Below are 25,336 nucleotides of genomic sequence, written 5' to 3'. Positions count from 1 at the left end.
TGTATTCAATTATTCATTATTTTCAACATAAAAATCTTCAACCCTTACCATAACTAGAGAAATGTTCCTGCTAGATTTAGTAAGAATTAGACGAGTGGTCTGGATTTGCCAGTGTTTGACTGTTACCCACCATGAACACATGAACACACAAACACAGTCACCACCACGCTCTGTTTATTTATAAATATCACACAGTAAAATCAAATGACTTCCTCAAGGAACATTTTGAAAGTGAGTTCAATACCATATCACATTTCTCTTCCAGATAATATAAATTTATATTTTGGCAGTAAACAAAGGCAGTGGTGTAGGATGTTTTTTGGGGGGAAGGGGAGCAAACTCCATGCTGACATTGAGTTTGAGGCCGTATTTTACAGAACTTTCTATTTAATGTGTATAATATGACTTAGAATGTTGTATGTTACACTCTATTACATGTTGTTCATGAACAACAGCACACCACTGGCCTGATGCAAATTTTTTATCAGCATTTAAAAAAATAAACACCATAAAACTGTATTTTTTTAAAATATCCATTTAGGAATGTGTACCATTAAAATTAACATATAACTAAATAAATAAGTATAAAGAGATGATGTATATATGCTGTGAAAATGCAAAGCAACTTTAAGGAGACTACTTAAATATGGTTTTGCATGTGCTGAGGATTCTGTAAATAGTCCAGTGTGAGTAAATAAGAAGTACAACTTCTTTTCTATGTAATCACAGTTACAAGCAAAAATAACTAGAAGCCTGGAAGTACTTTTCCCTTCCATTTTAACCCAGACTCGAACCCACCACCCAACATAGCACCAATTTTACAATTATACATCTCAGCAAGGCACTAAAGCACAGACATTAGATCAATTCTGTTTTGTGATCTGCACATGGCTCAAAAAGATTAGCACTTGGGAGTCACCCTCTCCCAAGGATGTCAGCTCCACAACAGAGATCCACATCAGAACATCAACAGCAGCAAAGGCTAGGGTGGACAGGGTCTGGCTCAGCCATAACATCAAGTGTACTACAAAGTACAATCTGTATAAGCATCTATGCATGACCAGTACCAGTCAAGGGACAAATAAATTAATGTGTTGTCAAGGTAATGAGTAATGAGTATTCACCACCATCACAGTTAAGCCAGATAAAGTTCATGGTTGTTTTAATATATACAAACATTACAAGATAAAACCATTTTTTTACTGCACACCTCTTAGCTGTGTATGCAAATGGATTTCCTGCATATGCATGTATGCAGAGATGAATGCCAACTCATAAATATATAATGTAGATGTAATAAAGCAACAAGGCATACCTAACCTGAAAGAGGCAAAAACAAGTCCACAACCCAATATGTACCAAAGCTTACAGAATTGTGGCCCACCAAGCTTTGTAATTTAAATTCAAACCAGGACAGTTTTAATGACCCTCATTATAGCTAATAGCCAATGCATCTTTGAAGCTCTACAGGCTGAGTGATGACTATGGTGGGTACGGCTAACCTCAGTTGCCAAGGAACTGAGAAGGAAACTGCCTCTGTACACACACGCTGTGAAAAAGCCACAATACTACTTGCTTTTCCCTTTAAATATATCCTGCTTCTATGCTGTTAGTATCGGTAGTGTTAGTCTTTAAGACACTCCCTGTCAAAACTGCAGTGAGAGACTATAGGCTCAGATCTCTTCTTGGGTCACTCTCTATGTGACACCTGTTTGCAGGGCTAGGTGTTGGGGTTTTCTTTGGGTACTCCGGTCCTCCCCTCCCCCACCCCAACACATCCCTCTTCCCTGTAGTGCGAAATCACCTCAGGGTGGAAGCACTTTCATACTAAATCAATTAACCAGCCAGGCATTATATGATGCTTAAATGGCATTTTCAAAATGGTAGACATAAAACTTGAGTCCAACATATAAAAACGACTTGGAGCTTGCAAATCAAGACAACTAGATTTTTAAAAATCCATAATGTGCAAGCATAAAAATAATTTGTCCCGTTAACAGTGTACTAACTGTTTGCTGTCATGACCATGTTATCACATCATGGCATGGGAGATCTATCACAGGACTGAAGGTGGGTTTTATAAATGTCGCTAAATCCTAAAAGACCATCGAACAGCATCTACAATTATAAACTTTACAAAACTAGCTTCTAATAATCCATTTTAACATTGAACCGAAAATCCTCAAAACAAAGAATAAAGGAGCCATCACTTTGGTAAGTGCATTATCAAAATCAAAGAAGAGACTTTTCTGAAAGGCATGAAGAATTTAGAATCACCGGTTCTCCTGATGGTAAAATTTCCCTAACTAAAATTGCCTCTAGGCAAAATGAATTAACTATTTTCTTGGCAAGAAAATGACACCATCCATGCTTTCAAAAACCACAGGCATTTTGCATTTCTTCAGAGGATATTTCTTCACAATATATTGAGAGCTTTAGATATTACAAAAGCACATGTGAAAGAGTGACTGAGCAACATTAGACTATGATGTCAAAAAAAGACCACACAAATGAAAGGCTATCTCCAGAAAAGGAGCTAAATAAAACAAAACAAAAAAAAATACTGAATCTATTTTAATGCATCATAGCAAATCATGCAAAAGAATGTAATCACGCACTTTCTGGGGCACTGGAATATACTGCAACTTCTGTTTCAAGTTCTCCTCCAAAATCCTCCGAATTTGTATGCGGCACTGCGCTTGAAGGGAGACAACCTCAGTCTTCCATCTGCGCAGCATCTTGTTGATCTCCTTGAATTCAGTTACCTCCCCCTGTTGGGCAGCATAGTACTGTAGCCACCGTTCGCGCTTCCAGTTAATACCACAATTCAGCATGAGGTTAACCAGATATGTTTTGCCTCTGCGACACGCCTTTTGTAGTGCTGTAATATCAAAAGGTGATGCAAGGTTGGGATTTGCACCGTTTGATAAAAGCATCTTGCAGATATCTTCCTGCAGTGGGACAGAAACATTCTATTAATAGGTTTTTACCTTCTCTATGCACTTCTAGAAGTTTTGAGTAAAGTGAGAGCACCAATTAGAAGTTCTAGTTCATACACTGAAAATAAGGGGAGAGCACCAACTTACTCGGTCAATGTCAAGGCTGCGGTACAAGGGTGTCTCAAGCGTGCTGTAGGCTCGCCAGTTGAGGATGCAGCCTCCCTGCAGCAGAAGGTTCAGCAGGCAGCTGAAGAGTGCTGGGCTGTGCTGCATATTAATGGCCATATGTAGTGGCGTCACGTTGCCCACAGGTTCACAGTAGTTTACATCACACCCTGCAGCATCATGTTACCTTTATGTTATGCTTATGCAGTGTCACATTTATTTAATCTCAGAGTCATTAAGTAATGTTGTGTTGTAGGTCATTTGCACCTCCAGGTCAAAAAACAGTCAACGATTCATGAAAGTGATGGTCACAAGATACTACAGGTTGAACTGCAACTCTTGAATATCCCTTACAAAATGCTCCCACCATCTTGCTGTATAAAATGAGCAGCACATATGCACAAGATTTTCTTTGTCTTGACAAACAGCTGCAGCAGTAATACATCATAAATACTAAAGCATTGTCTATATAGCAGCACTGTTTGTTTTTGACTTACCTTCCTTGATTAGCAATTCCAACATCAATGAATCACCGGTTCTGACAGCAATGTGCACAGGACTCTCAAAGTTCTTGTTAAGAATATTCCTCTCAGTCCCTACAAACAATTTTTGAAAAGCTGTCGGTAATATTTTTGGTCTTGTTCTGTTTTCTACATAATGCTGTAAGTACTAAATAAGTGCCTATTTAATTTATAACCCTTTTTCAAAAATCTCCAAAGAGAGTGTGCAGTAGCCTGAATGGTGGAATATTTGTGTCCTGGATAAGAAGGAATCCTCATAACATGAATCAGTGCAAAATTGCATAACATAGAAGGCACTCATCTTCATGCATTTGCACAAGAATCTGGTTATCAGTCTGCCTCTGATGGAAATTAACATATAAGTTGCCTCCATATGGTTACCACGTGGGTGTTCAGATCACTTGGAAGATGGTTTAGACAAGAATATAAAGTAATTCAATAACTTTGTATATCATTGCTATAAGTAAACTAAGATAAGAGCTTGCCAAGTGGCAGTGCCCAAGAATGATGGCCACCACTTTCTTGACAATCACCAAGCATACTGACTCATCTTTAAACAACCTTGTCAGATGCTGCATAAGTCAATTCACTCAGATTACCTGCAGCCAAGATGGCAGATGCAAGTCTGGTATTACCACTACGGAACTGCACAGTGCAGGGGGAGGTTGTTATGGCGATCAGCAATGTTAACACTGGCCCCATGCTGCAACAGAACCCGGACCACCTCTTCATGGCTGTGAAGTGATGCAGTACTCAATGGTGTCATTCCTGTTGAGAAACAATAGGCCTTTGTTCGCATCCAACTTGTGGCAAAGAACAATAGTAAATTTACAACAGTTCTCATCCTTTTTTTTTTAATGCCAGAATGTGGATCTGACCTTAACAAATGTGACAGTATCCCTCTAGTGAATGTAGGGTCATCTATGGAATATAATGTCTTGTAATGGTTTGCTGATATCTTCATACCATTGACAAAGTTGCTTGCTAATTTAAAAATTCACAACTTCTGGAGAAACAGCAGAAAACAAGCTCAGATAATGCCAAGGTAATGAGCAGCCATGGGTGACTCAAGTGGAATCATAACAACAACTTGTGATCATGTACATAAATAATAAACTGTTGACAAGTGCACACAACACATGCCATAATTATCTAAATGACAAAAAAAAAAAGGAGTTTACCTAGGTCAGATGCACAATTCACCTGGCTACCAGCCTTCAAAAGGGTTTTCACAGACTCCAAGGTACCATTCTCTGCAGCAACAAACAGCGGGGTTCGACCCTTTGCACATGAAGCGTTGACATGGGCCCCAGCAGAAACCAACATTTCAATGACCTTGGTATGGCCCTGGGCCGCAGCATAATGCAAGGGAGTTAGTCCAATGCTGGAAAGAGGGAATGCAGGCTGCTGTTGCTAAAATGGTAACTAGTCATTTATCCCTACATGTTGATCCTCTTACTCTAATCATTCATCCCTAAAGGCTGATCCTCAGTCATTTATCTTAACAGATTAATCCTGTTACCTAGGAGGTTCAGTGCAAAGTAATCCACAATCTACTAACAGCCTCCTGCCTTTGCTGTTTCTTTGGTGCAGTAAAATGTGATCTTTTTCTTGGATGAATAATTTAATGCATTTTTTTTGACTGAATAATTTGATCACATTTCGTAACCTTTGTTGATTTTCAAGAAGTAGATTTTTTAATGTTTTTTTGGATCAGGTGTGGATGTATTACAACTGCAAATGACTAATAGACTAGGACTTGGAATTCATAAATAAATGTAATTTAACTATGTGTCTAGAATAAATGCAATAGTCTAGTCTGATAAATTCTACCCCATAACACAAATAAATTTTAACTGCACCATGTGTAGCTATTAGGAAGGGTGCAACAGTTAGAGGAATCCTGAAAACACCCTCACTATAACTAATCCACTGCTGCACCAACCTGGTGCCAATGTCTGGCGGGCATCTGGATTTCAGCAGGAGGTCAACAAAACTGACATGTCCTTTGCAAGAAGCCAGATGAAGAGCAGTCACACCATCATCATAAGATGACCTAACGTCTATACCTGAGCAGGACAATATCCATGAGTTAGAACAAAGTACTCTTTCTATCTGTGAAAAAAAAACTACATAAACCCATTCCGTTCCTTATTCACAGGCTGACTGTTTAGGTACCTCAACAGCAACATGGGGGTCCTTTAAGCAAAAACAGTTTTCAGCCTGTGGGTAAAATATTTGTATGCTGATATCAGAATAATGTTTTATGCTCATTTCTACCATGAAATCTAAGCATGCCAGTGACAGATACTAAAACCATGCCACACCTTCTTCTAGCAGATGTCTTGCTAAAGTCGTGTCCCCACATTCTGCTGCGTCGTGTAGATGTGATACTAGGATAAATCCTTTGCTTTCACCCTGGAAAGTGATAAACTGTACAGTAACATGTTGCTTTGTCTCAAAACATGCCAACATTACACATGTAACACTACCATGTAATGTTACAAAGAAATCTCATCACATTACACTTTATCATTGGTTGTTAGTCACTACTCTCACAAAAATGCTGGCCATAACATGTGCAAGGTCTACAACACTTCATTCCTTTATAACTCAAACTTTCAGGGTTATCTACTGTACCATGCAAAATATCTACAAGGAATTGCACTGAAACATACATGTATGTGTCTGTGTACAAGTAAGAGACAGAAGGGGATGTTACACATGCTTTACCATTAGTCTCTTGCATGCAATGTAGTCGAACTGCACTGCATTTTAAGTCACAAGGGGAGGCTATTCATTTCACAGCTACAAACTTACGCCCCCAGCCAGCGATCCCATGTTCTGCTTGTCTCTCCTGTCTGTATTATGCACTCCCCTTCCTTCCAGTGGCAAAATTTTCAAGACCCGTCTCTCAATGTGTGGTGTGAAGACTTCATATTCTGCACAGATGAGAATTAACAACGATTGTATAAATTACTCTCAAATATAGCTAAGTGCAACCAGGATCACTACAATAGTAAGTACTTACTTGTAGCACTTACATTCACATTCACACCACTCTAAGACATCATTTTCTGCATTAAAATCTCTTTAAGTCGTTTACACTTTTAAGTCAGTTTTTCGCTATATACTTTCATCTAATCAATTTTTGCTGTGTTGAAATTCCAGTAGTTTGTAATATTGACAAGTTTCAGGTGACTGCATTTTTTTTCTCGTGATTCTAATCACAGCCATCAATTTCAAGTTCACGACATATGTGGTGTGCTTTACTTTTCACATTGTGATAGCATTTCATTTCAGTACATTTTTTTTTTGCATTGACCGAGTACTGCGCACTAAAAAAATGTGCAGTTTTTTTTTTTTGGGGGGGGGGGAGACACTGCATAAATGTACTGGGCCACACCAAGGAATTGATTACTCCACATTTAACATTATATTTAAGGTCACATTAATTAACAGGCAAAGTCCAATACTTTGTTTCCCAATTCAATTGCTAATACAAAGGGAAGTTTTGGTACTTTGGAGTTTTGATGCTGCAGCACTTGGAATTAATCCCGCTCTTTTCTAAGATTTTGGACAAGATCATGAATGTTCACAAACAAATGCTTCAAACTGTCAAATCACACTGTTGTTTGAGAACCACGACTTCACTGTGACCCTGTCCTGACCACAAGCATGTACACCATGTGTCTATAATTTACTTTGTGTATGACATGACACAACATCTTTTAATGTCAATGCCTCGATCACTTAAACATGGCAGACTGGTAATAAATACAAAGCAGCATGTTCAACAACAGATGTACAGTAAGTCTGTGACCATCAGGCATTGAAACTTTACATATACACACCCATACACACACTACTTATCTTGCATGTATCAGTTCTGTTGCATTTCAAATATTCCCATCTATATAGACATGACCACTGTTGCAAAAAAGCAACATTGATTTCTGCTCTACTAGTTGATTTTTTATTAAGTTCTTTTAGTTGCATGTTTTTCGCTTACGCTACATATTTTGCTAAAGATATCAGTAATCTTGACATGCATCTGCTACAAACAGAGTAACCCCATACTTTGACCTACTCTTCGCAAACTCAAATTTCATCCAGAGGCGACTTGATGAACTGGAAGTCAAAGACAGAGCACTAGGGGGCTAAGTGCAGCAACAAAGCAACGGTGCAGGTGGTTGCAAGATACATCTCTAACAAAAGTTATATCAAAGAGGATCATCAATAGCAACCACTGTTATATGAGAGCTTGAAGTCAGGCGGCGCTCACGACCACCCGCCCTTTGGGCAAGAAACTGTCACTATAGCTGCTCAGGCGTGAGATCGTCTACAACATACACTATCATGTGTCTATGCTTTCATACTTTTCAGAAATAAAGCTTTAAAGCATATTTTAAAAGGACAACTTCTCTAATTTAGAAAAAATATATAAAAGCTTCATGTATATATAGATTAACATTGGTTTTACAACTCTAATTATAGAGAGATTTTTCACACGAAATTACATACCTCAAACCTCTTTACACATGGTGGTCAGGCAATAAAAATAAAATATGAACTTGTATATTTACAGATGTTGCAGTTTTGACATTTTTCTAGTTTTCCTCGCGAACGTTGTAGAAAAGTGTATATTGTTTTCTTTCATTGCAAAATGTAGCCGTATATTTAAAAATACTACTGAGGAACAAGACTGACAAGTTTTGGAGGGTTATACCGTTTCAGTAATGCCAAAGTAATTGTTTATGGTCAAAATCAGAAAAGAGAGCCTGTCTTCAGTATCTACCATAAACCGACAGACACTCTGATCACTGTCTCCACTTTGAGAGCGAGCGTCTGATGACGTGTCAAAGTGCAATGACAGGCCGTGTGCGTCATCCAGCAAATACAATCTGCTCGTCGAACGATGTCCACGCCTGAAGGAAATGCAGGTGGTGGGGGATGCTTGCACAGTGTCCCATTCCTCTCGATAACTCAACAGATATCAGGTATTTTATTCGTATGTAGGTCGACATTACCAGCAAGGGCAAAAACTGTCTCTGATCTTCGTTCGCAGGATGTTACTTCCTCAGCGACTCCACCCGCCACCCGGCCCTCATACTCCCCTAACCTAATTTTTTTTTTAAAGTGACTACTCCCATCTTCCGTTGCCATGGGGTCAACACCCATTTCTTTGCGCGTGTGTGCCCTCGGACAGCAACCCTCATCCGCGGCCTACACCTTGGAACTCATTCCGCTGACTTTGATCCCCCCAACTTTTTTTAAACCGTGATAAACGGTGAAAATGATCTGGAACTGCCACAGTCCAGTATCTCTTCGTCAATGTTGTCTTCCATATTTCTTAATACCCATAATCTCTGTCCCCTTGCAATACATTTCGAGTGGCCTTGCTATGTGTGAGGGGAGACCCACCCAGTGCGTGTTTGCCTGTTTGTGCGTGTGTCCTACACAATCCCATACTAACTACTCAGCATTTCAGACTAAACGAACTGGGCATGGGACTTGACTCTCCTGTAAGATCGGCAAGACCCAAGTCACTGTCCATATGCTAATCGCCCCAACATCCTCTGTAACAGGCGAAGACTAAAACTGAAAAATTGGACAAGTCAGACACTGACTACCACAATGAGTGCTAGGACTGTAATCAGGCTTGTGTGCGTGAAACAGAGAGAAAACTGAACTAAAAAAAAAAACACACACAGAAAAGGGAGTCCTTTCGCTGGGAAAACTTTTACTCAACAACAGGCTCGACTTCTCCCAGGATGACTTCAGCATCCTTGATTGCCAGGACCGGTCGTTCCACGAAGAGGTGAAGGAAGCTATTTACATCGCAGCTGCTACACCTACCCGCAATAAAGACCGGGTGAGACACCAACTACAGTGTACAACAACCTCATTCAGTCACATGCCACGATATCACCCGTGCATTCGGTTATCCGGGATCGTCTTTTAAAAAAAAGATGCTAAACATCACAGGACCGCCAAGATTTCGCCGCCGAAAATTCCAGCTACAGGACTGTACTGGAGTCACAGCTTCAGTTTTCTTTCTTGAACAGGAAGCGGATTCAAATATGAATGACATCCTAACATTTCGCAAACTCCACGCATTAATAAAATTAAAGCACTGCAAGAACACAAAGCAGCGTCTCCGGTGCCATTTTTTGTCAAGAAAACTTAATAAACAACACAAGAAAGGTAACAATTTCACTGTAAACACCTATTCTAGCATTTACGCTATTTTAGAATTATTTTCGATTGATTATCCGGATGATGGGCGCCGAACATTGAGGTTCCACTGTATCTCTTTTGCTTAGTGATATTTACACCAACAACCGAGTGAGCAACTATGTCTAATAAATGTGCAAATGAGTCCAACTGGTAAATTTTCACAGGCTTTTATGACAGTAGGTAAATAAAAAAACATAAATTGCAGCTCGCGAAATTTGACGAACATCAACGATGCTTACCATGCGTTAAGAAGCCGTTCTTCCTGAGCATACTGTGCTTGTGGTTTTGAACCTTACTCACTCACAAACGTAATTATTGGCATACAAAAAATAATGACGTATTTTGTTCTGATTACAATCCGCTCAACACCTCGTAAATTTTCCCGTGATACCTGTAAGGTGTAATACCTTCAAGACTATTGGTTCACAATCGTCTTCGCTTCTACAGTACATACAGGAAGGTCGGTCTGCTGAACTGGATGTACTGCTCCACCTTCTGGCCGTTAGATGCTTACAGAGACAGCGTGGATGCCACCGGCTGTGACGTCGTCGAACGTGTCTGTTTTTTTTTTTAAGCTGGAGTTCGTTGACTCAGGAAAAGGCATAATAAGGAGCTCCGGGATATTTCTGTGTATCTGTTGTTCTGTTATCTACGCCATCTACGGTCTCGAGAGTTTGCAACCTCTCCATCTTTTTCCCGACCTTGCGGTATAGTTCAGAATTTCTACGTGGCCTGCCTTCGTCACCTTTAACCATGAAGCCTACCCTGGACTTACCACCCGAAGCTAATGCCTGAAAGAGGGATTAAAAAAAAAGGAAGAGTGCAGTAAAGAAACAAATTAAGGCAAAGCGAACTTTGTTTGCCATCTGCAGTGATTGAGATAAAGCAACAGATATAGCAAATGGACGAACTGATCGCAAACTGTTTGTGGACACTTCGTCCGATGTCACCGAACTATGTAAGCTGGCTATAGCAATTTCTGTGAAGACGTGGCTGCGACAAAGAAAACCATCAAAGAGTATACCAACAATAAGCCCTGGGCAACAAAAAACATTAAGTGGATACTAAACAAAAGAAGCAGGACTTCAGAGGCGGGGATCGGGATTCGACACTTAAGGCGGTGCAGAGAGAACTCAAGAGGGCCATCAAAGAGGGGAAGGGAAAATATAAACAGAAGTTGAGAAACATTTTCAAAAGCACAATGTGAAGAAAGTCTGGGAGGGGATTAAGCTAATGATTGGGCACCAGGGTGTTAAATTCGATCATAAAACAGAGAACGCTGAGAAGCTGAATACTTTCTTTTGTCGCTTTGACTGCCGTTGGTTTTACAGAGGATAGAAATAAGGTGGTAGAGGCTCTTCATGATGTTTTGAAAGAGGATAGTGGAGGATATTAATGTCTTTACAGAAAACGACGTGCGCCGACAACTTCTCAAAGCGCACATTCAAAAGGCGGTCGGTCCTGACAAAGTTAAACCTATCTTAAGAACTGTGGCCACCATCCTGCCAAAATCTTATGGATTATCTTTAACTTGTCTTTTTCAAACAGTTCTCTTCCATTATGTTGGAAAACTTTCTGCATTGTGCCAATACCTAAGAAAATCCCGGTGTTAGAATTAAATGATTTACGCCCCGTTGAATTAACCTTTCCTGTAATAAAGGTGTTTTTTTATAACCTAACCCTTGCTAACAGTAATGTACTACGATACAAAACACTTCTAGCCACTCAGCCACAGGTTAAATCATGGTAATGATTAAAGGTAATGATAATGCCACAAGTAATGAAAGTACGATGGACATCTGGTTGGATCGTATATGGTGCTCACCCTTGAGCCTCTAAGTGCGAAAGTGCAGGCTGTAAACACGGGAGACATACAGAAAACAGACAGGTGAAATAAATGTGAATCGTTGGCAATCACACAGCATCCTGTTGTATATGTGCTGCATCACGTGAAGCCAGAAATCTAAAGAGGGCTGTGCTAATGCAAGTTTGCACAAATAAACTGGAATATGACATCCCTTTCTGGCGTTTCCAAAACATTAAATTTGTTGAAATTCATCAGTAAGACCAAGTTTATGTGTATCGCTCCAACAGGTTTATGTATGCAGCAAAAACTTTTTGTAATGGAGTTTTGCGATCACTGGGTGAAGAGATGTTCTCTTCGAACGAAGACGGACAACAGATGGCACATAAAGATTTTCACATGCACATGCAACCAACAGTGGGGTTTTTTGGGGGGGTTATTTTTTTTTTTTACACGGGAATCGAGTGACTGGCATACTTGAACAGAAAGAAAAAAAATTACAGAAAAAAGTATACACTTTTATAACAATTTTTGTAACACATCATACAATATGTAATACAAAACAGATCTTGGCTGACCTCCTACCTCATATTTAGAGATGATTTAAAACACTGGACAGAATGAGTCACCCTTTATGAACACCTAATTCCTTGGACCCATTTCTGAACGCAACTCTTTAATGCCACCCGCTCCCCCACCCGGTGTTTGACAATGTGACAATGACAGGGTGAGGGGAAGGGGGAGACAGCCACAACTGACAAATACTTGCTTGTCCTTTCTTACACCCCTGAAAATGTTTTCTAGTTTCTCAATTAAAGTTTCTCGCGCCGAAGATGTCAACAATGTTTTCGGCACAAACTGGGAAAGTTTTTAACAGCCTTTCCTTGGGACAGACTTTTTGTCGGAACCGGCTTTACACCTTTATGACATAACCCTCGCAAAATGCTGACTGGAATAACCTGAATTTGTCATCTGTAAACTACAGTTTGTCCCAACGTCTGACTCGACGCCATTGTTGTATTACAAGTGTCCTGACATCAGAAATACCGTCTCGGATCTGTGTAACGGTTGGTTATGGATGGGCAGCTGTCTATCCACTTGCCCTATCCACAAATTTTCGGGTAGGTCAAATGTCTAAAGCCATATCACCGACACGACCGATTGTGGTGTGCAGATCCGCACTAGTTTTAGCGAGTTAAACAAACCGGTTTTTTTTCAGCAGAAATTTATAAAACAATATTCTGCTGATAATAATAATGATTACAACAACAATCACCATCACCTGTAAGAAAATATATGGTGAGGGGAGTAAGAAATCTTTATGTGAATGAAGAAAGTGCATTTTGAGTGACAGTGGAGTTTCTAGTTTCTCATAATCAGCGAGCATCTTTGCCACCAAATCTTTATAATCATCAGAGTTCTTTGTGCCAAGAAATCCATCGACAACCACTGTCAAGCAAAGCCATGCTTCCAGTTCCAGAATATTCAGCTTTATTTTCAAATATGGGATCTCTCAGATCATCTTTGATTTGTGGACCGTTAGAAACTCCTTCCTTTGTTTTATCATCGCTTAACTTGGAGAACTTCTGAGTTAAATATTGGAAACCCTGTGAATCTTTCTTCAAAGCCTTCACAAATTCTTCATCAGACCCAGGTTGATGTGAAAAGGTTGCGCAATCACTTTTTTTTTTTAATCAAGGTTAATGGCAAGCATACTGAATTAATTGCATAGGCCTACTTACTAAAAATAAAGTACAACTACTGTATTGAATTATATATTTGAATTATATATTTCGAACTATTGAATTATATATTTCGGTTACATTATTCCCCATAACTGCAAAACCTTACACTGAAGAATAAAACGACAAAATAAAGTTACCATACCAAAGTATGGGCTGTTGAAACCAACTGCGATCGCTGGTAAAAAAAAATTAAAGAAAGATCAAGCAACAGATGTTCACCATCGACGCTTTCTACAAGTAACATCGTGACACAGTCACAACCACAACTTGTCTGATTAAATAAGAACATTTATTTCATCTGCATAAAAAAATTATGTATCGTTCAATCCAGTCAACAGATGGAAGTCGTTTTTTAGGTTATTTTATTCCGAAAGTCTTTCTCTTGTAGAGAGGGGTGGGTGGATTAGTTTTGATGCCGAATCAGCAACTGTATCAAGGCAAGACACCCAGCACTGTAAAACAGATGCCACATGCAGAGAAAGAACAGTGTGCCCGAGACGAGAGATGAACTCAATCCAGCCAACCCTCACTGTATTGGAATATGTCCAGAGAGTGGAAAAAAGTTAAAGACAAGCACTAATGCAACATTTTTCATAACGGGGTTAAGTTCATTTTGAAATAATGATTCTCAAAATATGAGAACACAACTATGTTTAATTTTCAAGATATAAATTTTCAAACATCAGAATTCTCAACTGCCAATAGGAAAGCAAAAGAAAAATACCAGCTAAGCAGGAGAATTCCGTTGAGTGTGACTAATAATTGTAACAGCCCGTCAGTTCAGTAAATCTTTGCATGTTTTCGATTTAGATAAAGAAACATCTCTCAGGTCGTGTTCAAAAGCGATACTCTGCCCACAAAATGAAACAGCTGATTTTGGAATACAGGTCTACAGATTTGAACTTTATTTAGAAGCTTCGACTGGAGATTTTAAAAAAAACTAATTAAAAGACCCAACCCAAACTCGACTGACTGGTAAGTAAATCTTCTTCAGGCTATGCCGAACATAAATGTTTATGCGGAGAAGAGATAAGCGCTTTTATAGTCGCTGAAACAATAAGGACGATCTTCGCCATCTCTTTCCTGTAAGGAAGAAAGAAGGAATTGTTACTCCTAATTGTCTTACCTGCGTCTTGCCAAGTCCATGATAGCTTTTTGGTCGTGCTTTGATGTCTATTCAGCAGCATTTCTTAGAGGCCGCCCTTTTTAAACCCCTGAAAACGGTTTATCCCCTTTCTTTCTATCTCTCCTCTTTCTATTTTCCTTTTTGCGAAGTCTGCTGCCTCGTTCTTAGACCGACAAGGGGATCGTCCGTTGGGCCTAAGATCATGAAAGGAGAACTGTGTCCCTGAGAGGAGGTGAGGTTCTGTCACAATCTGGAATGGACACAGCTGGGAATAGCCAAACCACAGGTAACCAACGTGGTTGATAAGAAAATCCACCAAAGGTGTCGAAGTTAAGTCGCCTCTTTCGATCCTCTGGCAACCGTAAAACCCTCCGAGGTTTTGATGGTAGAGACTGATGACCACTATAGCTAGCAGTTTTGTTTCGCCACCACAGCTAAGACAAGTGGCACGGAGTGCACAGTTCAGTACATCTTTAACGACAGGTAACCGCGCAGGGGAGGTGAGGGACTGGAGAAACAAAGTAAAAAGGATGTTCTTTAACGACACAACAGGGTGTGGGTCGACCACTAGCGTGTGCTACCTTGCTCCCCGCTGATGCTCGGCACTGTCTGAGCTTTCATTTACAGGTGCGCGTGCAGTCTTTACACGTTACAACTGTTTGGTGGCTGTTATTTCTAAATGTAGGTGAATGACTAATCTCCCCTCCCCCCCTTCTCTCTCTCACACACACATGCAGCCTGGACTGTCACTGAACTACAACGGGCTTTACTCGGGACGTCTCAGCGCCTTGACAAATCATCTGAGAAGCAACTGCAGCCTGAGAAGCAAATCACATCGGTCTCCGATCGAGGTTTTGCCATCAGCTGGCCAATCCACGTCGCGCTCAATTCTATGATAACTTTTACTGTGCAACTAATACCATGTTTTGCAAAACTTTTGGAAGTCATGGTGCAACTTTTCTATACCTGAAGGAGACGGCAGAAGAGGAAAGGAGGAAGGAGGAAGAGGACTCCACCAAGCCTCTGAGTGAAAGAACCATCAGAAAATGGACACCACAGATACTGACAAGAAACACATAAGCCAGTGTACAGTAAGGCATACAATATACAACTTTTAAAAATAAATGGATCAGTTGAGAAGCATAAGATTAATGAAAAATAGTCTTTAAAGCAATATGTGAAGCTGGTAGTAAGATTAGTGTCAATCATGCAATTCCCCATGTTTCAGAAGATCTTAGTTTGTTTAGTTCAACGGAAAGTGAAAGTAATCAATCAGACTGCGAACAAATGAGGGTATATGGCCAGGCAGGGGATGGGTGTTCTGATTTATTTGATTTATTTAGTATGTTGTGATAAATAAAGTAGAACACTTCTTACTGCAGGTTTGACCCAAATGGCTGGGATAGTGTGGATAGTGAGCATGATGTGATAATCAAGGCATGGGACCATGCAAGTGTTGCTGTTAATTAGGACAAATTATGGGGACATAGTAAATACAGGATAATACAGTATGCCCTGTGTATATCATGACAAGATGTCATGCATGCCTACAAAACAAGAAATAAAGGTTCTTGTGAGAATTCTGCACAAACAGTACAGTGGAAATTCTGTTATATTATATTTAAAAGCACATTGTCAGAAATGACAAAACTGTCTCAGATTGTGAGGTGTGGGGGAGTAAGAGATAAAAACCAATTGAGGTCAAATAAATGTACAAATATAAATAATGCAATTCAGAAGTATTGGTTCATTTAAGGTATTTATTAAGCACATGATGCATACCAAATAAACAGATCTCCACCGAAGAAGGAATATAAGATTTTCGAGTTTCACAGAATGCATAGAGTCAGAAATACAATGTATATGTGGAGATGAAGTCTTTGTGGAACTGTAGGTGCTGTACAAAGCCCATAGCTGGCATGGCATGTAGGTGGTACAAGTGTAAGAGTCATTGCAAGTAAAGCACATAGAACAATTTAAAAAATATTTATAGCACTGTGACATTGTATTGATTTCACATTCAGTCTGCGGGATACGTACTTTCACACAAGCAAACTACACGTGAAGTTTGAAAAAAAAAAAATAGAACAAGAAATTAAAAAGACAAAGATAACTTTTTAAATTAAGACACAAATGCATTGACTTTAAAAAGATCTGTGTCTATCAAAATGTTCTTTGTTCCTTTGTAACAATGTTTAAATCTTCTAAATGCTCAACAGCAAAAACAGCTTCGACAGCAAATATATAGGTGTAAGTTGTATATATAGGTGTATGTTGTTTGTACTAGCATGTATATGTACATGTGCAATGCATGCTCTAATATATTCATCAGCATTTAACTATTAAATGGGTAGTAGGCACACACATTCAGTCAGGTACCACATTTAGAAAATACAACAAACAACCCACCAGTAAGGCATGAAAACAATCAGGCATATCCAGTCAAACAAGACAAGGCCCATAACAAAAGTACCTTTTGAACAAATGCGTTTTCAAGTGTCATTAGGCTGAGGAAAGTGTGTCAAACTTTGAAGGGCAGAGAATCCCAAAGCTGAAGTTCACTGCACACGAAGTAACAGAATCAGTTGCCTAGACAGAAATTATGACTTTAACAGACTTCTGCTGTGACACCAAAACACAACAATCCTATGATCTGCAAGTGGATAAATATTAAGTCTAATTTATTTATCTTTCCTAAGGGGTTTATTTGTAATCTTTGATGGAATGAGTTAGTTCCCATGGTTGAATCATCTCAAATACAACGTATCACTCAGATCTGGCACTGTTGCACACACACACACACACAAAATTATTCTATATGCTGAAAGAGTAAGCAAATCAGAAGGCCAGCAGAAACAAGGATACAGTTCGTATTCCTGCTTAAGGCTCCAAGCATAAAAAACCCAACAAAAGTAATCAATATGATAGTAGTGGTAGCACCAAAGCGACCTTACACTAACAGTTATTGATGGCTAGCTGTGCTCCAGGTATATTTTGATGATATCTCGTGAAACTGCTCGATGTGTTCTTAAGGGTATGGCATGCTTTTCAGCTAAATTCCTCCATGCGTTTCAATATCATTAATAAAAAAAAATAATAATGCGGATTTATTTAGTCGTCGGTCTAAAAAGATTTGTCTTTACTTCGGACTTACAGGTGGTAAGTGAATCACAATCACGTATGCCTAAACTGTTTTTATCTTTAAAAATATACTGAAACGTGAGTATACAATATAAAAATAAAAAGCGGAAGAAAAAATCTATAGTTTACGCGTGTATGCGGTCATACCTTTTCTTTGTTATGATAATTTTAATACTTTCGCTCTCTCTCTCACACACACACGGATTCCTCCCTCATGCTCCCTCAGTCGCTGAGATAGCTATGTTTGGCAATATTAATTTGCGAATCTGTACAAAGACTAAATATTTTTAAAAATCAAGCCTATCAGTTTGAAATTTCATCAGCGAAAAAAAATAATCATGTGTAATACAGCATGTCCTACCTGTATAATATTCTTTTTCTTACAGGCAGTTGTCCACCGGAACATGATACACGGTGTGCTATTCCGATGGAGACCCTCACAAAAATTGACCCAGGGTATTTCATTATGCTCTGATCAGTGGGGTATTCAAAGCATCTTGAGTTAATATTACTCGAGTATTTTAAGAGCTAAACTAATAACTACCTAAGGGTAGCTTAAAGATCCAAAGTTATTACAAAAATACTAAACTTGGAAATAATTGAACATTAAAGAACGGAGATATATAAATTATTATAAACCATATCATTTTCAGTAATGCAATAAAAAACAGGCACAAAATGTTATTGAGGCAGTTATTTAAATAAGGGTTTTCATTTAAATTAAGAATTCTTAATAATTCCTAATAATAGCTTGGCACCCGACACTTAACAAGACCTTTAGACCGAGGGTAAAGTCTTGACCAGTACTTTCATCAAGGTAAGTTTTCGCACCGATGTGGTGTCAAGCACCTGTTTTCTGTCGAGATTGTCTCTCTCAGGCTTTTCTATACCCTCAAGGCGGTATAGACCTTTCTCTTTTTCGGCAAGGGCACGGTCCTGCCATGGGAGGAATCGCACGCGATGCAATTCAGAATAAGAGACACTGGAAAATAAATGAGTTACTCAATATGAGCGATTGTCAATGAGCAGCAAGCTGTAACAGTCGATTAGCCATTGTCGCCAAGATGTCAGGCGATTGGATCAGTATCGTTGTCCGCGACAGTCGCCGTCACATCCTTTCGTTTCGCGGCCAATAACTTTTCAGCGCCATCTGCCGGCAACGGCAAAATGTCGACGCATTTTAATTATGTGTCTGTCACCATGGTTGTTCGCGCTCTAAATATAGAGAAATCAATGGCTTGAAATCCTTTTATTTTTTTGTCACGGCCACTCCGCTCTACCTCACCGATTCCTTCCTCGTCTTCTGCAGCAGTCCTCCAAAGAAAATGGTTTCCTGCTGCCTTTGCTTGCCTAGTCACGCGCTCTATTTTCCCTGCCCATAGCTAGCCACCGATGCACGTGTTTGCATTCGCTTCAACGGTTATTTGACGAACCCTGGTGCCCGGAGAAAAGTGTCGGATCAAAAAGGGATTTCAGGTTCTCTTTCATTTTCTGTGTGGCTGACGTGGACGATCAATCGCCTACATTCCCATTACCCGGAGGACTGCCTGCTGCTGTCTGCAGACCCCATACGCAGACGCAAAGAGTTTTTGGCCAGTGGTGTCACGTGGTTTCATCTCTAAGAAGCCCGACAGCGTCAGATAAAATGTACTTGGTGCAAGCTCTGTTGCAGGAAACAGCCGGTGCCTTGACAGCATTGAAAATCTGTCTCGAGAGTTGCAAAGTAACAGCAGGTGAGTTCGTAAACTTGATCAATATGCCCAGATAAAAGAGATGTGTTTAATGATAGGAAATGAAACAGAAGCAATTTTTTAACGCAAAAAGAGCTCGCGAGGTCCACAGGGTGTACTTTTGTTCTATGACTGGTGTTACTGATGAAAAAGTTGATAGTTGATGTGTGTTAGACTTAACGAGATGAAGTCCCAGGCGCCTTTGTCGTCGTCAATGGTTCATTGCGGGTCCTAAATTTACGGTGCCAACCTCTACTAGAAACTTAATCTTTGCAGTCGAAGATATTTCAAACGAAGAACTTGCATACACAGTTTTCACTTGCATACACGCTGACCAATTCAGCGACACACGCTGGAAACACAATCATCAGACTCAGATGACAGCAACACTGCTAACGGCGACACACGCATGGATAATATATAATTGCTGCCTTAAAATTTAATTTTACTGGTTGATGATACATCCAGTTCGTGAGGTCTGAGTTTGAATGACTGTTAGTCTTCCATTACATTTTGTCATTATATGTTTCAAGAAATCTGTATCTTAGACCGATATAATTAAAATAGGTGTTTGAAAGTAATACCCTTTGAATGCGAGTTTATAAAGCACACTATATAAAGTGAGGCATTAATTACTGAAACTTTTACGACTGCGACACCTGGTGGCGTAGTGACTTTGTGATTTTTAAAAAAAACCGTTGCTAAAAGAGGTGTGAGGAGGGTTCACGCTATCCGAGTTGAGATCTTGGAAAGAACAGAGTGCTTGGAAGGGAGGGGGAAGATCACCATTTGAACATCGATGTGTGTGTGTGTGTGTGTGTTGTGTTTGTTTGTTTGTTTGTTTGTTTGTTTGTTTGTTTGTTTGTTTGTTTGTGTGTGTGTGTGTGTGTGTAAGAGAGAGAGACTGCTTGCGTGTAAGTGCGGGTGCGTATGATAACATTTTAAATCCACGAAGACGACGAGAAAGATGTCAGATTGGGTTGACGGCTGACTTTTGTTTTTCCTTCCTAGAAACGCATGGCCCAGTCGTTTCCTCACAAGCTGCCAGGTGAACACGTGTACGATGGCGTGCTGTTCTTCGGGTACAGCCCACCCGAGGTGCTGGACAGAGTCAAGACGTTTCCAGTCAGAGAAGATGACGTTTTCATCGTGACTTATCCCAAAGCGGGTATGGTTACCCTAAGTTAATTACTAAAAGTTAACCCATTACGGGCAATGATAGGATGAACAGTATTAGCTATGTGGACCGCTGAAACTAAAATGTATATGTTATCATCTAGTATTAACTATATGAATTACTTAAACTGAAGTAGGCATGTGAAATTTTAGTGCCATCGATGATGGAGGCTGAAAGGACTCTCCAACCAAACTTGGGGTTAAGTGGCAGACAATGACAAGCTGAATGACTAGAAGTTTGGATTACAAAGGATATTTATTTACAACCATGTCTTAAACACAGTTCGTCTTCAGAGTTATCGATTGTTGACTAGTACACAAGATGTCTGAGGAAGGGTGTGATGACCGGAGGGAGGCTTTAAATATTCATCTACGTAGTCTTCACCTGTCTGTCTGCAACTCGCTTTCTTTTACCAAATCCGCAGCAGTATTGCAACTTTCATGAGTTTCAGTAGGTGACAAACCGGTGTACAGGTGTTAGTCTCAGAAACTGTTCTCAGATGCTTACAGTGCTTAAGTGTACGTGTAATGTCTATGTCACAGCATGCGTGCGAGTGTGAACGGTGGACTGCGTGCATTATTAATATGCTCTGCTCAAGAAAATTGACAAACCTTTCAAGTTGGATCGCCTTTTTTTTATTTTATTTTTTTTTTTACTGCAGTTACTTAAGTTGAATGAGTATCACGTAGCCTAACGTCGCCGGCCTCTTAATCATCGTCTTCGAAGTAATTTTATTCACCATCACGCTTATCATCACGATGTCATGATCATTTTCATCCTTGCCGATGGTGAATGTGGTAAGAAGAACTGATGGCTTTTTCTCCTTTTTTTTAAATTTTGAAACCCCGCCCACAGGCATATGACGTCATTGGCATGTTGGCAGGAACCACGTGGCTGCAGGAACTTCTGTGGCTGCTGATGCATGACGGAGACTTCAAAGGGGCATCAGAGACGCCTCTGTACCTGAGGTCACCGTTCATAGAGTTTAAGGATGACATCTTGGGCGAGGATGGCTTTGAACTTGCCAGGGCAATGGATTCACCTCGCGTGATAAAAAGTCATTTGCAGCATCGCTTCATGCCAGACGAACTGGAACACAAAGACTGCAAGGTACGAAAAGAGATGGGTGGTGAAGAACGAACCCCGTAGATGAATTAGAGAGGGGTTGTCGGGATTAAAAAGAAGTTGTCGTTTGGTTTTTCTCCTCCCTCCATTACCCCACTCAGGTTACAGACAGTGGGACAGCTGAGACCATTATTTGAATTAGGAGTAATGTCACGCATTCTACATCTTTCACTGTGAATGAGGGCAAGATAATAACCACCGATATGAGCATCCACGGAAGACAAGATCAGCATCCACCCACCCTTACTCCACTTCATCACCATTGCAAACACGTCATATTTTAACGGACCCCGTAGTCAACATCGCTAATGCTCAGCCATCAAGACCACCCCAGCACAAATTGCAGATGACTGCTTTCTGATGTAGTTCAATTTTACGTTTTTCACGTGTTTTCAGGTGGTCGTCCTCTTCCGCAATCCCAAGGATGTTCTGACTTCATATTTCCACTTCTACCGGTGCTCTTCCTCTTTTGGACAATTCCGGGGATCGTGGGCAGAGTTCTTTGACATGTTTCTTGCTGGACACGGTACTGGGTCTGAGTTGGTTCTGAATATGTTCTTCACTTTGCCTTAACCTGAATTACCAACGTAGAATACTCGATGACAAGAAAAAAATGGTTTTAGACGATGATAACACATCTCTTCTCTTATTTCATCGTCGAGAAAGCATTAGCAAATTCGCAGGATCGCATGTTTTAGTTTTGCCAAATTTTATCATTTTTTTTTAAAATGTCGTCATAATTCTTCTGTGCAAATGATTTTCTTTGAGTCTGCTGGTTCACAGGACTCTAAGGAATTTGCATGTTTGCATCATTCTCGATTCTTCTTTGTTCCTTTTTCTTCATCTCCAGTTGACCACGGGTCATGGTTTGATTTTACCGAGAGCTGGTGGTCTCAGCGTGACAGGGAGAACGTCAAGATCTGCTTCTACGAAGATTTTCAGGAGGTGCGTGGCACGTGCCGTTCATTTACTCCACAGATTTCTAGTTCTGACCTCGTAGGTTCTCTCGGTTTGACAATGTCGGACGAAACATGATCTCAGTATAGCGAGCTGTAAAATAAATATTGTAACAGCAAAACTCGCATTTTTATCATATTTTTTAATCAGATCTTCATGTTGATCTTAAGATATCAAAATTTTCACGGTTTAAAAAAAAGCGCTTTAAGAAAATTTCACGGCCCGTATTGTGTGAAAACATCTACTGTTGACAGGACTTGACATCAGAGCTGTCACGCCTGGCTGAGTTCCTGGGCAAAGGTCATCTAGCAGCAAACGTGCTTTCGCGCATCGCTGACCATTGCAGCTTCAGCAGCATGAAGAAAAATCCGATGACCAATCATCTCGACGTTTACTCCATCAACAGCGACATTTCCCCTCTTCTCAGAAAAGGTGCCCGATTATCATCTAACTTTTAGCAAGAAAGTTTTTTTTTTCTTAAATATTGAATTTCTCGAAGCCTGTAATGCTTCTATGGTCCGTCTGCTTGCTTGCTTGCTTCGTCTAATATTCATTGGTCTACTGTTCAGAATATATTTGCCCTGCTTCCTATCTGTCTGCATTTTCCCCCCATGTTTCCATCCTTTTTTCATTTTCTTTCTTTCCTTCATGTTTATCTTCCTTTCATTTCTTTCTTTACTGTTATTTTTGTTTGTCTTTGTTTTTTGTTAACGTGTCGCAGGACAAGTGGGTGACTGGCGCCGTCACTTCACTGTGGAACAGAGTGAGGTGTTCGACATGAAGCTCGCCTCCAAGCTCGGCCATCTCGCCATTCCGTTCAGATACGAGCTGCCTCAGCAGCCGAGCGCTCAGCCGTGACGGAAGTCGCCGAACCGCTGCCGGAAATTGCCGAGGGCCAGAAACAGTCACGTGCACCTCTGTGTACGTGCACGCAGAGACGATGAGGGCGTGAATCTAAAAGAGGGAGGGACTGACACAAAATATTGACAGAAGACAAATTATTTTTGACATTGACATAACATACATCTTTATTTACGAGCCTGAGACATAAACATTTTTTTCACACATGCTCTAGCTGTGCAGACAAAGAAATAAGACTACATGTAGTACAGTATTAAGTGATATAAAACAAAAAGAGAAGGAATGATGAACTAAAAGCACACACACACAGAGGGTCAGGTAAACAAAGTGTTTCACTAGGCTCGATCTTTGAAGTGTCATGTGGAACAGGCTAGAATGTCTTGTGGTCCAATCCATCGAGTAGTACAGGTACAAGGTGTGCTGCAATGTCTATAGCATCCAGTCTGTGAACAGTTGAACACTGTGAGTGTATAGACTCATATTCTTGCATGTATATACAAATAATGCTGTATCCAGCAAGTTACACTGCTTTTCCTCCACACCCTACCCAAGTTTTCTGCATTAAATCGTGGAATGCTTATACTTTTATATAAAAAAATCTCATATTAGTCAACTCTAGTGCAAGCTTATTTTTTCCTAATGATGGTTGACAACATAAACTTGGAGTAATTGTTTTAGTCGTGTGTTTTTAATATGTTTTCCTAGAAAATCTGAATGGTAGCTTATATTCCTTGTCACCCGTAAGATTACTTTCAACATTTTTTCTAGAAATCTGTTTTTGAATGCGTTGATATTTTTTCTCTCTCTGATACCTATGTGGTCAGTGGATAATATTTTATAATTAAAATTTTTTAGTCATAACTATGTGTTGTTATGAATCTAAGACCTAATCAAGCCTGAAATGGAACATCAATCATCCAAGATAACTCACACATAACCAGCCTTTTTGATGTCAGTTTTCCAGCTAACCGAGCTAATGTAAAATTTCAGTCTAAGAGAGAGAACTCCTACAAAAAAGTGATCATGAGATAATTGAACTTACTTCCCTTCATAAGCGGTTTTTGTAAGTTCAGTCTATTTCAAACGTTCATGGTATTGTTGTCGTCTCATCATCTTCCTTCTCTTTGCTCATGGTGTGACTGTCCTGTGGTGTCACACTCTCACTCGATACCACACCATTTCCCCCAACGCGCACAGGCACTCACATTTTAGTCTTTCCTTCACATACCTTCCCTTTCAATTTTTACATTCACAATAACTTTCAGTTTCTACTTATAAAAATAAATGCACATCAACTTAACCCTCATCATCTAAATCTGTCTTTATAAATCCTCATCCGACAGTGGAAAGATTAGCACATAGCGCACAGTTGTCCCCCACGAAAAACTCAACAAACAAACACAGCCCATGGTCAACCATAAGTTGACAAACTTGGGGAAATGTAAACCCGCCTAAAACACAAATTACTACAAATTATACAACCTTGGTTGATTAGGTTATCTAGTGAAATAACAGTGAACACATTTTTTTTTTCAGTTCCAGTAGTCTGTCTGCACGATACTTGCCGGTCTCACCCACTCTTTAATAACGTACACTGGTAAAGTTTCTGCAGTTGTCATCAACAGACACTAACAGCACTTTCTTGTTATATTTATAAACATGACAAAAATAATTTCCTGTTGCAGTTTTTGTTTAAAACCATGATATAATGATATAAATAAAATAAACACTAGACTTGCTTTTTAAGTACAATTAAGTTATTGTTAAGACTACACCGTGTCCATGAAACTCATTTTCTTACTATT

The 25,336-nt window shown here is 39.8% G+C and overlaps 3 protein-coding genes across 7 annotated transcripts; 1 reads left to right on the top strand and 2 right to left on the bottom strand.

The window, feature by feature from the left end:
• Positions 1-2,582: 2,582 nt before the first annotated feature.
• On the bottom strand, positions 2,583-4,165 carry LOC112555560 (ankyrin repeat domain-containing protein 61-like). The gene is made up of 4 exons (XM_025223995.1): positions 4,111-4,165; positions 3,602-3,700; positions 3,087-3,274; positions 2,583-2,951 (listed from the first exon to the last, which is right to left on the bottom strand). The coding sequence occupies exons 1-4, from the start codon at positions 4,163-4,165 to the stop codon at positions 2,583-2,585; spliced, it is 711 nt and encodes a 236-aa protein (XP_025079780.1).
• Positions 3,602-18,126, bottom strand: LOC112555311 (ankyrin repeat, PH and SEC7 domain containing protein secG-like). 5 transcript variants are annotated; one of them, XM_025223658.1, is made up of 8 exons: positions 18,043-18,126; positions 17,014-17,129; positions 6,446-6,567; positions 5,953-6,043; positions 5,571-5,694; positions 4,807-5,009; positions 4,225-4,393; positions 3,602-3,700 (listed from the first exon to the last, which is right to left on the bottom strand). In XM_025223658.1, the coding sequence occupies exons 3-7, from the start codon at positions 6,464-6,466 to the stop codon at positions 4,263-4,265; spliced, it is 570 nt and encodes a 189-aa protein (XP_025079443.1). In that variant the 5' UTR covers positions 6,467-6,567; positions 17,014-17,129; positions 18,043-18,126; the 3' UTR covers positions 3,602-3,700; positions 4,225-4,262. The 5 variants fall into 5 exon arrangements, with proteins under 5 accessions (XP_025079443.1, XP_025079444.1, XP_025079445.1 ...); XM_025223659.1 differs by lacking the exon at positions 18,043-18,126 and adding an exon at positions 17,829-17,903; XM_025223660.1 differs by lacking the exon at positions 17,014-17,129 and having other exon boundaries at positions 18,043-18,122.
• Positions 18,127-18,424: 298 nt separating this feature from the next.
• On the top strand, positions 18,425-23,644 carry LOC112555310 (sulfotransferase 1C4-like). Its single transcript, XM_025223655.1, has 7 exons — positions 18,425-19,414; positions 20,423-20,579; positions 21,472-21,698; positions 22,110-22,239; positions 22,564-22,658; positions 22,925-23,102; positions 23,392-23,644. The coding sequence occupies exons 2-7, from the start codon at positions 20,429-20,431 to the stop codon at positions 23,526-23,528; spliced, it is 918 nt and encodes a 305-aa protein (XP_025079440.1). The 5' UTR covers positions 18,425-19,414; positions 20,423-20,428; the 3' UTR covers positions 23,529-23,644.
• The last annotated feature ends 1,692 nt before the right edge of the window (positions 23,645-25,336 follow it).

This window comes from Pomacea canaliculata, linkage group LG14 (genome assembly GCF_003073045.1).
Source record: "Pomacea canaliculata isolate SZHN2017 linkage group LG14, ASM307304v1, whole genome shotgun sequence".
NCBI classification, from domain to species: domain Eukaryota; kingdom Metazoa; phylum Mollusca; class Gastropoda; order Architaenioglossa; family Ampullariidae; genus Pomacea; species Pomacea canaliculata.
The sequence above is the reverse complement of the archived record's forward strand: the minus strand, read 5'-3'. Positions and strand labels throughout refer to the sequence as shown.